Here is a 17,012-nt window from a genome sequence, read left to right as displayed (position 1 = left end):
CAGACTCGAAGGGCTGAAGAGCCCTGTTTCTGTGTTGTATTGTTCCTTGGTTCCAACGACATCATGTAGGGATCTCTCAGCAATCCAGGCACATTCTCACTGCCTGCATTGGAAGCCACATTTGCTTGGTCTCTGCTTTCTTTGTCGAGCCCACTTCGATTATTTGCTTTTCTAATTATTTTGTGGTGCCTTCTGTTATTCTCCACATTCAGGGTCCTTGGTTACTTGCCTGAAGATAAGATTAATCAGCAGGTGTTGAAAGTGCTTTGCATTTTTATCCTATGGAGCAATCAACTAGGGCCAAATGATGAAGGAACAGCAATTAGGAACAATTTAGATGCCAGATGGCTAGAATCCTCTCTCCCTGGAACGAAGCGACCATCGACATGTGGATGAGTAAATCAGAATCAAAATTTATTGTCATGAACAAGTCATGAACTACAGTGTTTTGTGGCAGCTTCATAGTGCAAACATTCATATTATAAACCATCTTACAACATTACTACAAGATGCCGTCGAAAGGTGAGCTACATGTAGATAAAGTTTTAATGGAAGGTGATGATGCTGTACAGTTACTACAGAAAGTGCATTATGTCGATGCTCTGAAATTCTTTCTACAGCTAAAAGCAGATATGTAAAACACACTAACAAACAATAAGATTAAATCCGAGGTTCTCAACCTTTTTCTTTCCACTCACATAGCACCTTGAGTAATCCCTATGCCATCGGTGCTCTGTGATTAGTAAGGGATTGCTGAAGGTGAGATGCGAGTGAAAAGAAGGAAATGGGCCGGTGACAATTTTTCTCAAGCAAAAATATTTCAGTAATAATTGGGTCTCGAGCAGTGATTCTTGACCTTCCCCTCCCACTCACATCCCACCTTCAGCAATCCCTTACTAATCACAGAGCACCGATGGCATAGGGATTACTGAAAGTGGTGTGTGAGTGGAAAGAAAAAGGTTGTAAACCACTGAATTAGAACAATGCAAGATAATAAATATGAAAAAATAGAAAAAGATTTATAAAATGTGCAATTTTGTGGTTTCGAAGGTGCAGAGATGGGTATTGGAGAGGAGATCTTTTATTGTTCGTGAATGAATAATGAGGGTGTATGTTCCATCTGAGTAGTCCCAGTAGAGACTTGACCACGGATAGTATTGCCACAGATGCAATCAGCTCTGGCGAGGATGTGCCTGGGGTACTGTGTAGTCCTTGGTCTCCATATTAAGGGAAGGATTTGTTTGTTTTGGAGGCAGTGCATCCTGAGTGCAGATACCACTGCACCATTACTGTTGCCGGCCTGTGTTTGTGGCAGCTGAGTAAGAGTTCACGGGGACGGATGCGGGTACCCTCCCATGTAGATTGTTGGCCTTTCATTAGTCTCGATTGTTGGTCTGGTTCATGGGATCATTTGAAACATGAAAGGATCACCCTACATTGTGTTTTCAAGTTCAAGTTTATTATCATCTGATTATACAAGTACGACCCGATGAAACAGCGTTCTCCAGTCCTCGGTGCAAAAACATGCAGACACACATGCAGACGTAACACATATAGAGGCAAACAACACATGCAGTTCATAAAGATATATGAATGTTAAGTAAAGAGTCTCAAGGGGATTGTATGAGCAGTTCATCAGTCGTTCAGCATTCTCACTGCCCATGGGAAGAAGCTGTTCCTCAGCCTGGTGGTTCTGGCTCTGATCCTCCTGGATCTCTTTGAGTAGCTGGAAGATGCTGTGTGTGGGGTGGAAGGGGTCCTCAATGCATCCTCTTTGGACAACAATCCTAGTAGAACACATTAATGGTGTTTTATTCCCCCTCCCCCAGTCCCTTTCACTTATGTACCTAGAAATGAATGTTTCCTTTGTGCCATTTAATTTGTATGTTTTGTGTCTTCTTGTTATCCTTCTCGATTACTCTGTCAATGCACGCCAGTGCCAGCCCTTGATGCTGGCAGCACCAGGGAAGCAAAGAGTTGGTCCGCAGCCATGGACTTGTCACAGTCAGTTGATGTTGACCATACCCCTGAGATGACACCCTGTAAGTCAACAGCAAAGCCTGTTGGCTTCCCTCCAGTGTGTTGTGTGCTACTGCCTGAAATACAACTCCATTTTCTGCATGCAATGGTTAACCATCAGCAGCGGATGTTTTGCTTCCAAAGCTTTGTAAGTGTGCAGTTTGGGGCAAACTTACAACGGTGAACAAGCTGATGTGGAAAAGTGTGTCTGAGTAACTAGTTTTGTGCCTGTTTTTCATCACTAAGCGATTTCATGCACCAACTTTCCGACTGGCAAAGCTCCTAAGTGTCCAATGCCAGCAGTGTGGTGAAGGATTTGTGCAGTGAAGCAAGACTCGGGAGGGTTGTGCAGATGGGTGTCCGTTCACATTGATTCTCCAGTGAAACACAAAGGTCTGCAGATGCTGTGGTTGTAGTAAAAACATGGAAATGCTGGAGGAACTCAACAGGTCATGCAGATATACACAAATATATATATGTGTGTGTGTGCGTGCATATAGGCAGTGTATGTATGTGTGTGTTTGTGTATATGTGGAAAAACACACAAATGCTGGAGAAACTCAACGGGTCAAACAGTGCCTTTATGTTGCAAAGGTAAAGATACATCAGCAACGTTTCAGGCTTGAGCCCTTCATCAAGGTGTGGGGGAACTTAACCACGGTGTCAACAATATCCTGTGTTTTACGTGTGTGTATGTATAGGGGGGGTACCTGGCACCAATGGAGATTGGTAGATGCTGGATAAATATATTTTCTGTTTGCTTAAGATTTACTCAAACAGATTTACTAAAGCAACAGGGTCATGAATTTCAAGTTTACAGGTAAAGTCTCTTACTAAGCAGGGATCAGGAGACACTTTGAGAGAGTCACCCCAACAGCGAGCGGCATCAACCAGCTCTTCATCCTGGGCGACGCCGTTGCTGTTTTACACAACTTGATTCAAACAGCTGCTACGAGCAAAACCCAGCCAAGGCCTCCCGCTGGCTGAATATTTGCTCCCATCTTCACCAAAGGTTTTTGTGTGACTTTAGAGAACTTACAATTTTAAACATTGGTATTTTTCACCTATTATTTTATTCTCATTTTTTAAAATTTATTTTCCACAATTTTTTTGCCGGGTGGTTGATGCTGCCACCGTTTGCTTGAATTCCTGATACCAGGGGTTTGACTGTAGATATCTTTACCTGCAATGAACGCTGCAAGACCTGCTGAGTTCCTCCAGCATTTCTGTGTTTTTATTGATTTCCCCATTGACTATTTCACAGGGTGGTGGGGGGGGGGGGTCTATACCATAAGGCGATGAAGCTAAGATACGGTGAAGGGACAGAACTGAAATAATGAACACCATTAAGCAATTTTCTTGGCTTCTCTCTGAAGTCTGACAAAGGCAGTAATGCCCTGCCTGTGATAAGATGATCAGAACTCCGTGTAAATTGGTCAGATCAGAATCGATAACTGTATCAATGAGGCAGTCTCATTGATTTGTACTTCAGCTCTCTGTTAATAAAGCATCATTCCCCATTTCCATCCAGCTTCACTGGGCCCTGACAGTCCACAATCTCCATGTGATTAACACGTTACACTGTTGTTTCGTGAATTGCTTGTGATCCCTTTTAACGTCAAAGACAAGCAATTATGTCACACTCACTAACACCTGTTTCAAGACCACCTCAACCACACCAATTTTACTGATATCGTTATGCAAATCAGACCTTGATTCTACTGAGCCATTTATGATGCCCTTCAAATCAGTTTAAGTAGTTGTCCAGCTAACCAGCTCAACATGATCGTTTGCCTTTTCCAGTGTAGGGAGTTAATGTGGTAACACTCCTGGGATACTGCAGGATGGTCATCGGATAGATATTGACACAGCCATTCTGGGGAGTTCAAGATTTGATGGTTTCAAGATCTGCCAGGCACACACCAAGACCAGGTACCAACCAGCAGTTCTCCATGGACAAAGAGCAGCCGACCAATTGGTTAACATTCCAAATGGCTAGCCCAGGGTGATGGGACGAATGGCCTTTTTTACTTTGCCTATCTGAGGAGGTCTGAAACCCGAAAGTCTGCAGGTGCTGTGATTGTAGTAAAAATACACAGTAAATGCTGGAGGAACGCAGCATCCATAGGAGGCTGATGGTCCTCAACTTATGGGGTTGCGTTCAAAAAACCCATTATAAGTCGAACAATTCATTAGTCAATAAAGAATACTGCACCTACCTTTGTTCCACACTGAAAAAAACCATTAACGTATGCAGCTGAAAGCACACTGGGCATGAAATATGGTTGAAGCATTGAACTAAAATTAATTCCTGGATGGTGGGGATGCTAAAGCAACAGGGTCATGAATTTCACTCATTCGCGTGATTGCTACAGAAACTGCGAGCGTGATTGAGTCAGCATCGCGAGAGAGTATGCTGTATGATACTCTGGCTCAATGCTGCCATTGCCCAGCATCGCGAGAGAGTAATGTATCACGTATCACAAGAGCGGGAACAAATTGAAATTCGAAATTGAAAGTACGGATTCGAACCATCGTAACTTTGAAAAATCATGTTGGACCATCGTAAGTAGGGGAGCACCTGTATTATTGACGTTTCAAGCCTGTGCCCTTCTTCAAGGAACAAAGGAACAAGAAGGCATCAGAATAGAGACAAGGGTGGCTGGGGTGGAGGGGGGTGGGAGAGGTGAGAATTGATTTTGGCTCTGTGAAAGGAGACAGAGAAAAGGGGAGAGAGAGAGAGAGCTGGGGGAAAGGTGACAGGGGGAAGAGGGGGGTGTTTAACAGAAACTAGAGAAGTCGATGTCAATGCTATCTGGTTGGAGGGTGCCCGGACAGAAGATGAGGTGTCATTCCTCCATTTTGTGGGGGGGTCTCAGTCTGGCAGCGCATGAGACCATGGACAGACACGTCACTGAGGGAATGGGGTGGGGTGGCCACTGGGAGATCGATGCTATTGCAGCAGACAGAAATGAGGTGCTCCACAAAGCCATCTCCCAGTCTGCGTCCAGTCTCTCCAATGTAGAGGAGATCACAATCTGAGGAGGTCTTCTCGTCTCTGCTGTAAAATCAAGATAATGACACTGGCTAGCTCTGAAAATATAATTTAGAAAGCAAAATCTAGATTCACCTCCTCCCCCCCTGCCACATTCTCTTGTTCTGGCAATTTATTCGTCAAGCTTTAAATCAGGATATCATAAATATTCAGTTCCCAGAGCAGTTGCAACAATTGGAAACAATGATTTATGCTTTACACAGAAGACAATTTAGAATTTATATTTATTGTTAATCATGCTTAAAGCTGATTTTTCACTCATACACAGAACATTATCCAAGAGCAAAGTTTATGGGTTTTTTTTTAAATAATTGATTAGTATGAAAGCTGGTTTCTGCTGTCATATCTCAGTTCTCCACCACACCACACCCCTCTCACGTAAATGAATGATATCCAAAACAGTTAATTTGCTCTTTGTGGGAGCTTGCTGTGCTCAAATTGAAGGGTCCCACTTGAGCCCAAAGTGACAAAGGTTTCAAAAGAGGAACTGAAATGTCTGAAAGTTGCTTAATGGTGTCCTGAGATCATTAGTGGGGTGAGTTCTTATACCTTTCCTCTGAACGTTTCCGTTTTCCTACGAGCAGAGCTGAGGGGGTTTTGGCCTTTGAGGAAAGGTTGGTCGTCTGGGACTGTACTCTGGAATTTAGAAGGATGAGAGGGGATCTTATAGAAATATAAAATAATGAAAGGCATAAATAAGATGGAGGTAGATAAGTTGTTTCCGTTGGTGGGGGAGACCAGAACTAGGGAACATGGCCTCAAGATCCAGCATAATAGATTTAGGACGGAGATGAGAACTCGTTTTCCCAAAGGGTGGTGAATCTGTGGAATTCGCTGCCCATTAAAGCAGTGGAGGCTTAGGGAACATGCAATCATTAATTGATTTAGGCTTAGAGGATTATCAGATTTCCTTTATCTATTTAGCTTTAGTCGTGGCTAAGAAATGTATAGCACTTACTTGGAAAGATAAAAATATATTAACTTTAGATAAGTGGTATTTGGAGATGAATTTTTGTTTGACCATGGAAAGGATATCTTTTTCAATTCGGGATAGGATGTCTTTTTATAGGTTAAAGTGGACTCCGTTTGCTAATTATATGCATTTAAGTTTGATTTAAATATATGTTTAAGTGATATTTTAGTATTGATTTTAAAAAATTTTTGTTGTTAGAATTTTTTTTAGGTTGTTTTATCTTTTTTTGTAAGTGGGTATTTTTTTCCATATATAATATTGTTAATTTTATTAACTCTTCACTCTTTATTTTGGGGGGAAGGGCTGGACTAATTTTAAGTTAGATTACTAATATTGTGTTACAATTAACGGGGGGGGGTTATTTTGTGTAGTTTTCTGATGTAATATTGTAATCATACCATTTTAATTTTTTTTTCTTTAAATGTAATTCTCTATTGTATTCATGTTATAAAATTTTAAATAAAGTCTTCAAAAAAAAAAGCAGTGGAGCCGACCTCAGTCAATATCTTTAAGACAAGGATGTGTTTGGGGAATTAATGGATATGAGGAAAGGCAGGTAGGTGGAAATGAGCAGATCATCAGATCAGCTATTATCACATCGAATGGTGGAACAGGCTCAATGGGCAGAATGGCTGACTCCTGCTTCTATGTCTTATGTTCTTATCCCACTGGAGGGCTGAGGTGCAGAGGCGACTGAGGCTGGCAGTACATGCAAGCCAGTGATTGTGGGTAGTTTTGGGTGCTGACAGCTGATGTTGTAGCTCAGCGGACCCTGAAAACCCTTTACATGATGTAATTGTCAGTTTAACTTAAGAGACCTTGGCATCGAGAAAGGAGGTGAGTGGGAGTGAGATGGAAATTTGTTCAGGCAAAGCAATTTATGTTTAGATCCACTAATTCAGAGGAGTCCGCGTCGAGGGCACAGATATCTTTCACAAATCACACAACGGTTATTTCAGATTTCCAGCAGCCGCAGTTTACTGATTTTCTAAAAGTTTTGCTTGTGGTTTTTTTTTATATTGGCTCCCTTTACAGTTCTATTTCTGGATGGGTCTCTGGAGATTTTATTGTGACTCCCATCAATGTGCACCTAAGCCCCAGTCGCTGGTCACTTGTCAGGCCACACGTTGATGCCAGTGCTCTTCTGTGGGAGGTTTTCTTCTATTTATAGAGATACAGCATGGTAACAAGCCCGTGCCACCCAAATACACTAATTAAGGGTGGGAGGAAACCGGAGCTCCCCCCCCCCCCGGAGAGAACGTACGAGCTCCTTATGGACAGTGCGGGATTCGAATCTCTGGCACTGAAATAGCATTGCGCTAACAGCGCCACCATTGAAAAGGCACTTGGATTGTCTGAGGCATGACTTGCCAGTTAAATATTTCCATTGCATTTCAATAACCAGAAAAATTGCATGAGTTTAAAGGAAATTAAGGTAATTTTGAAATGCCCCAATATTTTTTTTCTCCTAGTTTGCGCTTCCAGTGAATAAATATACACTTGCCGGAGAATCAAGATGAAGCCCCCTGACCTGAGACTCCTTGGCCAGAGTGTAAAGGGAGCATATTGGTGGGAGTCTCATGCACCATCGCCAGGGTCTCAGTGAAGCAGGTGCCTGCTACCCAACCTCAGTTTTGCCAAATATGCCCTTGATCCCAGCTGTTTAAAAATTTGGGAGGAAAATTAATAGCTTTACAGAGGTGGGAGGGGTCCATTAATTCACTCCTTGCAATATTGCATGGCACTGCAGTGTTGTGTTTTTTTTTGCCAGTGTGTATGTGTGCGTACGCGCAGATACTATATACATTTTATGTGTGTATTTCTCTTTCTCCCCCACCCACTTTGTGTGTTCAGCCACTGAAAGTGTGGAGCTCATATGTGCAGTGAATCACACAGATAATTCAGAGCTACATCCAACCACATCTCCTCCCACGCAGCGTAAGTCAAGCAGAAGGTTCTGTCAAGCAGTAACTCAGAATCAGTATCTAAATCTGCTGGAGGTTGGGGGGAGTGAATCACGCTAAATTCCTTATGTACCTTCATACTAAAAAAATAACAAGCACAGACAAATGTCAATTTACATATTAATCATCTTTGTTTTTTAAAATAATTTCATTATGCTAAAAAATGTACTGATTGGAAACTCTAAGTGTGTAAATCATTATTTCTAACATTTTTCTTTCAAAAAAAGAACTGCTAGAAAAACAAGTGGAATGATTTAATTCAAGGATTCGTTGATCATAATTACTTTAGCTGCCAAATTTTTAAAAAATGATTGGAAAATTCTTTAAGCTATTTGACTGTATACATTGGCAGCTTTAGACTGTGCTGGGTGGTATATAAGTGGGAACTGATAAAGTAATCAGGCCAACATGTACAAAATCTATCAGGGAACCAGGTACAATACAGCTGTAAAATCCTTCCCACTTGTAACTCCAAGGGAGCATCTGTTCAGGTGGGACTTCTACCTGCGACATCAAGCTCCAATGGAACTTCCACTAAAATATCGTATATTTCAGCGTTCGAGTCGTGAAACCCCAAAATAATCTCTCAAAAAATGGGGGTCCACTTATACGCCAGATATATTTTTGAGACCTTAAATTCGGCTCAAAGTACAATCCACGTCGATCTGGCATATAAGTCGGCTCATGACAAAACCATTTGTCTTATAAATCGACCCATGAAAAGCAGATTCGGTGTACGTCGACCCTTGAAAAACAAAAGAAACCCGACTGTGACAGATTTTCATTGAGATTTTTATTGAAAGCAGCGCATTGGGCACCCTTCAAAATCACACTTGCTATCATCGTCTGAGGCAAAGATGGTAGCCAGCATATCCACACTTCCACTGTTTAAACAGTCATCATATGGGTCACAGTTTGTATCTGATGAGGCCCACAATAATTGTCCCACAATAAATCATCTTCCGTATCATCAATTGCACTATAGATACCGCACTGTTCAAATGATTTTATCACAGTCTCTACTTTAACTTTGTCCCATGCCTTGAGCACAAAGTTACACAGCACATCAAGTGATGTAGCACGCATTGCCCCACCTTATGCAAACTACTTTTCTGCACTCGACATCCGTGTATTCCATTCCTTGTGCATGTGATCTTTGAATGACTCGTTCAAGCAGACATCAAGAGGTTGCAAACTGACATGTAAGTATTACGTTGTGCTGATCTACTTTTACTGTTCTCAATTAAGTGGCTACGAGACATATCCCAGACCAGCAAACTCCATTCTTTGCATAAATAGCCTGGCCACCTGTTCCACACATTGTCTATCCCTGGTTTTACACTATTTCCATCCATCCTTTTTCATGAAAATGTACAAAAAATACCTGCAGGGAATTTTATTTTAGGTTTAGTTTTGCGTTTGAAGATTACCATGTGTCTTAACTTTGTCCCGTTGGCCATGCACAATAACACCACGGTAAACCTGGTCCTTTCATGGCCTATACTTCTGGTTTAACATCTTTCCATTCCACTGTTCTATTGCCTATCAAAATTCATGGGGGTTTTGTCCAGGTTTCCGATATTTGCCAATGCAAACTGGTGTTTCTGCCGGTTCCATATAATAAACTGGTGAAAACTTACAACTTTATGATCAAGATCTTTTGGTCGTTTCCATGCAATTTTTATTTTTTGCCGTAACACAAGATTTTTCCTCTTCATGAAACGGTTGCACCAGCCGACGGTAGCCTCAAAATCATCACTGAGGGGTCTGGGTGTGACTTGGCCCACCGCAGTGCAAATGTCCTTATTTTATTTTGGGTGACTACGTAGCAATCTTGCCTCTGTTCACGTACCCATTCTGCAACGTGATTTTCCAACTCTGGTCAACAAGAGATTCCTCTTCTCATCGAATATTGCCTTTTTGGTATTTTTCTTAAAATCCTTCTTCCTCCAGTCTCTTACCAACTTCCGATATACATCAAATTCTCTTGGCCATTTCTATCACTTTCAACTTAAAACTAGCTTCATACTTTAGTTGCGAGTTGGGTTGCGTCGATGGACCCTCCATGATAGCAATGAGCCCAGCAGATCAATCCACATGTATGCCAGTCAACAGCCCATCTCAGGCATCACGAGCTCTGCAGGTCGACTTATACGCCAATCAAAGGGCCAACTCGGGGATCCAGAAAATTGGAGTCGACTTATATGCCAGACCCTTACATTGAAGCTGAATGGGGGTTGATTTATATGCCGGTCAATTTGTAATGCTGAAATATATGGTAGTTCAAGAAAAGATTTTTCAAGAGTGTGCAGTTGGTCACCACAGAACAATGAGGAGTAAACTTCTAACTGACCTGGTTTTTTTAAATAATCACATCTAAAGGCTTTGTGGAGTAAGATGGGTCTTTACATTTTAAATCCAGTGGTTTCTTTTGAAAACAAATTGATCCATTGCTTTTCTATGTGCAGTCTGTTATTGTGATCAGTGTCTGTGTTTACACAGCGCCTTATTCTTCCTCCTCTCATTACTCCCAAGCTATCCCCACATACTCCCATGTAAAAATTTGTTTTAAATCCTCAATCATGACTGCAAGCAAAAATTGCACTGTCCATCCCTTAACTCCATGAAGAAGTTTGAGATGAGCCTCTTCTCGAACACTTGGGTCTGCATATTGACATGGTGCATGCCCAGCTGGCCCAAAGGGACTTGAACATGCGAGTCATGTCTGGAATGGGTCGCGTCTCTGTTCTGAAAAGCATTCAAAGTTAGCTTAGTGTTCCCCTGGGTCTGGTCGATTCCTTAGTATTACTGCTTGTCTTCTGACAATGTAAATGCAACTTAGCATTCCTATGTAAATGTTAATTTAACCCCTGTAATCCAGATATACCTCAAATACATGGCATTCCCTCAAGGGCCAATGCAACTACATTGTGTTGTGGCTTTTCATACTGATCTGGTTGAGATCCAATGAAAGCTTTGCATTGCTGGTTCATATCTCTGGACCTCCAGAGATAAAAGCCAAAAAACATCGTCCTTTTGATTAATTTTGTCTGCGACCTTTTAATAATCTACAGACAAGAATATTTTCATGGGTCAGTAAGATTGGAGGAGTTGTGGATGGTGCTGAAGGTTGTCGTAGGTTACAAAAGGATATAGACAGGATTCAGAGTTGGGCGGAAAAGTGGCAGATGGAGTTCAATCCGGATAAGTGTGAGGTGATGCATTTTGGAGACAAACCAGAAGGCTGAGTACAGGGTTAATGGTCGGATACTTAACAGTGTGGAAGAACAGGGGGGCCTTGGGGTCCAAATCCATGCATCTCTCAAAGTTGTTGCACAGGTTGATAGGAAAGTTAAGAAGGCCTGTGGGATGATGGGATTCATTAGTCGGCGGATTGAGTTCAAAAGTTAAGAGGTTATGTTGCAACTCTACAAATCTCTGGTGAGACCACACTTAGAGTATTGTGTTCAGTTCTGGTCACCTCATTACAGGAAGGATGTGGAAGCTCTGGAGAGGGGGCAGAGGACATTTACCAGGATGCTAATGCTGTCCAGTTGGAGAGCCCAGATGGAAAATTAAGTGTAGCTCCTCAAGTTTGCAGATGGCCTTGCGTTGACAGTGCATGAGACCACGGACAGACATGTCATCATGGAGTGGGACACAGGATTAAAATGGTTGCCCACTGGGAGATTCCTGTCACTGATGTGGACAGAGCAAAGGTGCCCAGCGAATTAGTCTCCTAGTCTGCATGTGAACCAGATGCAGTAGATGACTCCTGCAGATACCCAAGTGAAGTGTTGCCTCATTTGAAAGGACTGTTTAGGAGCCCCGAATGGTGGTGAGGGAGGAGGGGTGAGTGACTTTTGGGTAATCTTCCTTGTATGACATCAAGAATTCTAATATTACATGATTATGCATCAGAATATTCAACTTTCTGAACTATATTGGCACAACTCAGATAAATGAATGAAGTTTGATTTGAGGTAATTCAGTCCTACCTTGGCAATCACATACACTGTTCATCCAATTGTTGCTTCCTGTACATAATAAGGCAATAACGTGTCTTTGCACAGAAACGCCTTTGATCAGAGTCTCTAAAAACCTACTTCTGCTAAACTGCTCTTTTTATTTTTCTCTTCCATTATGTTTTTGTGTCTTTCACAGCACGCAAGCAGGACATCATCAAGATCACAGAGCAACTCATCGAAGCAATCAATAATGGAGACTTCGAGGCTTACACGTGAGTACCAGATGCCCTAGGACAGTGTGTGTGGTTTTTAACGATGACTTTCTGACCAACAATATGACTGATGAACCTTTAGAGTTGTGACATCCCAGCTATAGGCTTGTAAGAATGTAAATAGATGCAGGTATAGACCGTAATTAACTTTTATATTTATTTATTTTGGATTGCGTATACATGTCGACCGTGCTTAGAGTGTACTGTGTGTTTCTTGTGTGGGTACTATGGTCCGAGGTTTCGGCGGGTTGCATGTGGCCAGTCAGATAGAACTGAATTTGATATGTCCCAGAGTGATATATCCCCTTCCCCATGGACCTCCTCCCATACCATAAACAATCCTTAGTAATGGATTTTAGTAAGTGAAAATGTGGTAAGAAAACAATAAAATTTGAAATAAAAATGTTGAAGAACTGCATGAAACTTATGTTGATTTTAACGTTAAATTTTATTGTTGCGTGAGATACATGAATAAATTAGGTTTGCATAATCAATAATGGCCCAAATAATGTAGACAAATGCAGATGGAAATATTCTCAGAAATGAAATAATCACAAAAAAATAAACAGGAACAAATACACGAGCATTTCAGCACTGATGAAACCACATCATCGGATAATAATGACAGATCCGACCGGAGCGCATTAGAATGTTCAAAAAGTAAATTAGCATTGAGTTTTAGCCTTGTAGGTCTATTGATATGTGTAAGCTGGTCTTACGAAAAATGTTTTTGTAATTATAACTAACGACAGGGATTTTTTATAATAAATAATACATTTTTGCTAAAACTCTGTGCAAAAATTTTATAGACAGTCATTTTGGTGTCACCTGGTGCGGTCCACACCCCCTGAGAGACGCCAGTGATGTCCCCTCGAACCTATTCTGCCATACCTATACTTCCAACCCAAACTCTAGAGAACAAGAGTCTCGTCCTTGGATTTTGATCCTAAACGATGACCATTCCATGTTGACCAAATATTGATCATTCAAATATTGACCCTTCAACTCCAATACCCCCCATGCCCTGTGTTCGCTGATGCTGCTTGGCCCACTCACTTCCTCTAGCAGATTGTATTTGGTGAACTAGATCTGTTGGATGAGTGCTGAGTTCAAGATGTTAAAATGCAACCAGAAAGCAAAGGGACCAGGTTGGAAATAGCCTGGAAATTTGAGGAGCTACACTTAATTTTCCATCTGGGCTCTCTCCAACCTCCAAATGGGTTAACCATTTTAAAATGCTACTGAGAGAGATTGCAGTGAAGATGTGAACGTAGAAATTGTTGCCAGGATTGTGAAATGGTATAGGAATAGAGGCAGGACTAAATATTGGATTGAAAACAGGTCAAAAATAATTTTCATTCGGGGAGTAGAAATCTCCCACTTTGTGTTCACTGCCTACTGGTACATATGTGTATTGTATTGTGTGCATGATCATATCACTGTGGAGTCATGGACATGAGACAATGTGATACAAGGCCAGACATCAAATCTACACACCCTATTGGGAGTCCATCCTCTCCTGGTGTTTTATTGTTCGGTAGTTTTTTTAATATCTCCTGTAATTCTTCTATTTCAAATGGTTTTATTAATTTATTTTGCTTCTCTGTTTGTAATTTCGGTAGTTCAATTTTAGTTAGAAATTCATCTATTTTGTCTTCTTTCCCTTCGTTTTCAGTTTGATATAGTTGTTCGTAGAATTCCCTGAAGTTTTCATTGATCTCCGTTGGATTATATGTAATTTGTTTGTCCTTTTTCCTTAATGCCAATACCATTCTTTTAGTTTGTTCTGTCTTAAGCTGCCACGCTAGAATTTTGTGCATTTTTTCACGTAGTTCATAATATTTCTGTTTTGTCTTCATTATGTTCTTCTCCACCTTATATGTTTGTAGTGTTTCATATTTTTTTTTGTCTGCCAATTCTCTTCTTTTAGTTGTATCTTCCTTTATTGCTAATTCTTTTTCTGTATTTGATACTTCCCTTTCCAACTGTTCTGTTTCCCGATTGTAGTCCTTCTTCATCTTAGTTACATAACTTATTATTTGCCCTCTGATGAACACTTTCATTGCATCCCATAGTATAAACTTATCTTTCACTGATTCCGTATTTATTTCAAAGTACATTTTAATTTGTCATTCAATTAATTCTCTAAAATCCTGTCTTTTAAGTAGCATGGAGTTTAATCTCCATCTATACGTTCTTGGTGGGATGTCCTCTAGCTCTATTGCCAATAACAGGAGTGAGTGATCCGATAATAGTCTAGCTTTATATTCCGTTTTCCTAACTCTCCCTTGAATGTGGGCTGATAACAGGAATAGGTCTATCCTTGAGTATGTTTTGTGTCTACCTGAATAATATGAATATTCCTCTTCCTTTGGGTGTTGTTTCCTCCATATATCCAAAAGTTGCATTTCTTGCATCGATTTAATTATAAATTTGGTTACTTTGTTCTTTCTGTTAGTTTTTTTCCAGTTTTATCCATGTTTGAGTCCAAATTAAGGTTAAAATCCCCTCCTATTAGTATGTTCCCTTGCGTATCTGCTATCTTCAAAAAGATATCTTGTATAAATTTTTGATCTTCTTCATTAGGTGAGTATACATTGAGTAAATTCCAAAATTCTGAATATATCTGACATTTTATCATTACATATCTCCCTGCTGGATCTATTATTTCCTCTTCTATTTTGATTGGTACATTTTTATTGATTAATATAGCTACTCCTCTGGCTTTTGAATTATATGATGCTGTTGTTACATGTCCAATCCAATCTCTCTTTAATTTTCTTGTGTTTCACTTCAGTTAGATGTGTTTCTTGTACGAATGCTATATCAATTTTTTATTTTTTCAGTAAATTTAACAGTTTCTTCCTTTTGATTTGGTTATGTATTCCATTAATATTTAAAGTCATATAGTTCAACATGGCCATTTCATACTTTGTTTATCTTTCCTTTCCATTTCCTCATCACCACCTTCCCTTCTTATCCATTTTAGCTTCCTTTTTTTGAACACATTATAAGTCAACATTTCTAAAACATAAAATATTTCCACTATTCTCATATCTAAAATTCCTTTAACCCCAATAGTCCCTCCCCTTTCTGAGTTGCCCTTTGTCCCTTGTCGGGCAACCACATCTCCCCTCTCCATTTGGATTTGCGAATCCGCTCGCAAGCGTCAACTGATTTCGCAGTGACTGTTATTCTTCCCCACCCAGCTCCCCCAGAAAAGATTTTAATCTTCATATATAACAAAGATTAATTCCCTCCTTACTTCCTTTCTTCCCTTTCTTTCCCTTCTTAGTTCTTACTTATACTCTATATTTTTTATATATATATACATAGTTTGTTGTCATTTTTGTTCTTGTTACATTTCTTCATCTCTCTGTCTGTTTTGTAGTTGTTCTGCAAATTTTCGTGCTTCTTCCTGATCCGAGAATAGTTTGCTTTGCTGCCCCGGGATAACTATTTTAAGTACCGCTGGGTATTTTAACATAAATTTATAACCTTTTTTCCATAGGGTCGTTTTTGCTGTATTGAACTCCATCCTCTTCTTCAGGAGTTCAAAACTTATATCTGGATAGAAAAAAAATTTTTGACCCTTGTATTCCAGTGGTTTTTTGTCTTCTCTTATTTTTTTCATTGCCTTCTCCAATATATTTTCTCTTGTTGTATATCTTAGGAATTTTACTAGAATGGATCTTGGTTTTTGTTGTGGTTGTGGTTTAGGGACTAATGTTCTGTGTGCCCTTCCTATTTCCATTTCTTCCTGTAATTCTGGTCTTCCTAGGACCCTGGGGATCCATTCTTTTATAAATTCTTTCATATTTTTGCCTTCTTCATCTTCCTTAAGGCCCACTATCTTTATATTGTTTCTTCTATTATCTTTTCTTTGGCTTGGCTTCGCGGACGAAGATTTATAGAGGGGGTAAATGTCCACGTCAGCTGCGAAGCAAGGCTATGTTCTCGCACCAACCTTCTTTTCAATCTTCTTCAGCATGATGCTAAACCAAGCCATGAAAGACCTCAACAATGAAGACGCTGTTTACATCCGGTACCGCACGGATGGCAATCTCTTCAATCTGAGGCGCCTGCAAGCACACACCAAGACACAAGAGAAACTTGTTCGTGAACTACTCTTTGCAGACGATGCCGCTTTAGTTGCCCATTCAGAGCCAGCTCTTCAGCGCTTGACGTCCTGTTTTGCAGAAACTGCCAAAATGTTTGGCCTGGAAGTCAGCCTGAAGAAAACGGAGGTCCTCCATCAGCCAGCTCCCCACCATGACTACCAGCCCCCCCACATCTCCATCGGGCACACAAAACTCAAAACGGTCAACCAGTTTACCTATCTCGGCTGCACCATTTCATCAGATGCAAGGATCGACAACGAGATAGACAACAGACTCGCCAAGGCAAATAGCGCCTTTGGAAGACTACACAAAAGAGTCTGGAAAAACAACCAACTGAAAAACCTCACAAAGATAAGCGTATACAGAGCCATTGTCATACCCACACTCCTGTTCGGCTCCGAATCATGGGTCCTCTACCGGCATCACCTACAGCGCTATTATAATTTTCCATTATATCTATCTTCTGAGCTAACAGCTCCTGTGTTTCTTTAACTTTTTTATCAGATTCTTCCAATTTATTTTTTAAGTCATCTACCTCCATTTCTATGGCTGTTTCTTGTTCTTCCACCTTGTCCACTCTTTTTCCTATTTCTGTCATGACCATCTCTAATCTATTCACTTTTTCTTCTGTACTTTTTAT

General features: G+C 40.6%; 1 protein-coding gene across 3 annotated transcripts in view; it reads left to right on the top strand.

The window, feature by feature from the left end:
• Nucleotides 1-17,012, top strand: part of camk2g2 (calcium/calmodulin-dependent protein kinase (CaM kinase) II gamma 2) — a 340,104-nt gene that overhangs the window by 301,262 nt on the left and 21,830 nt on the right. For 2 of the 3 annotated variants that reach the window (XM_069885378.1, XM_069885379.1), the window contains one exon: nt 12,176-12,251. In XM_069885378.1, coding sequence (XP_069741479.1) covers nt 12,176-12,251 — 76 coding nt within the window. Of the gene's footprint in view, nt 1-1,937; nt 3,262-12,175; nt 12,252-17,012 lie in introns of those variants that run through there. The other variant, XM_069885380.1, reaches the window with a different exon arrangement.

This window comes from Narcine bancroftii, chromosome 6, assembly GCF_036971445.1.
Source record: "Narcine bancroftii isolate sNarBan1 chromosome 6, sNarBan1.hap1, whole genome shotgun sequence".
Lineage (NCBI taxonomy): Eukaryota > Metazoa > Chordata > Chondrichthyes > Torpediniformes > Narcinidae > Narcine > Narcine bancroftii.
This window is presented reverse-complemented; position numbering and strand designations above follow the sequence as displayed.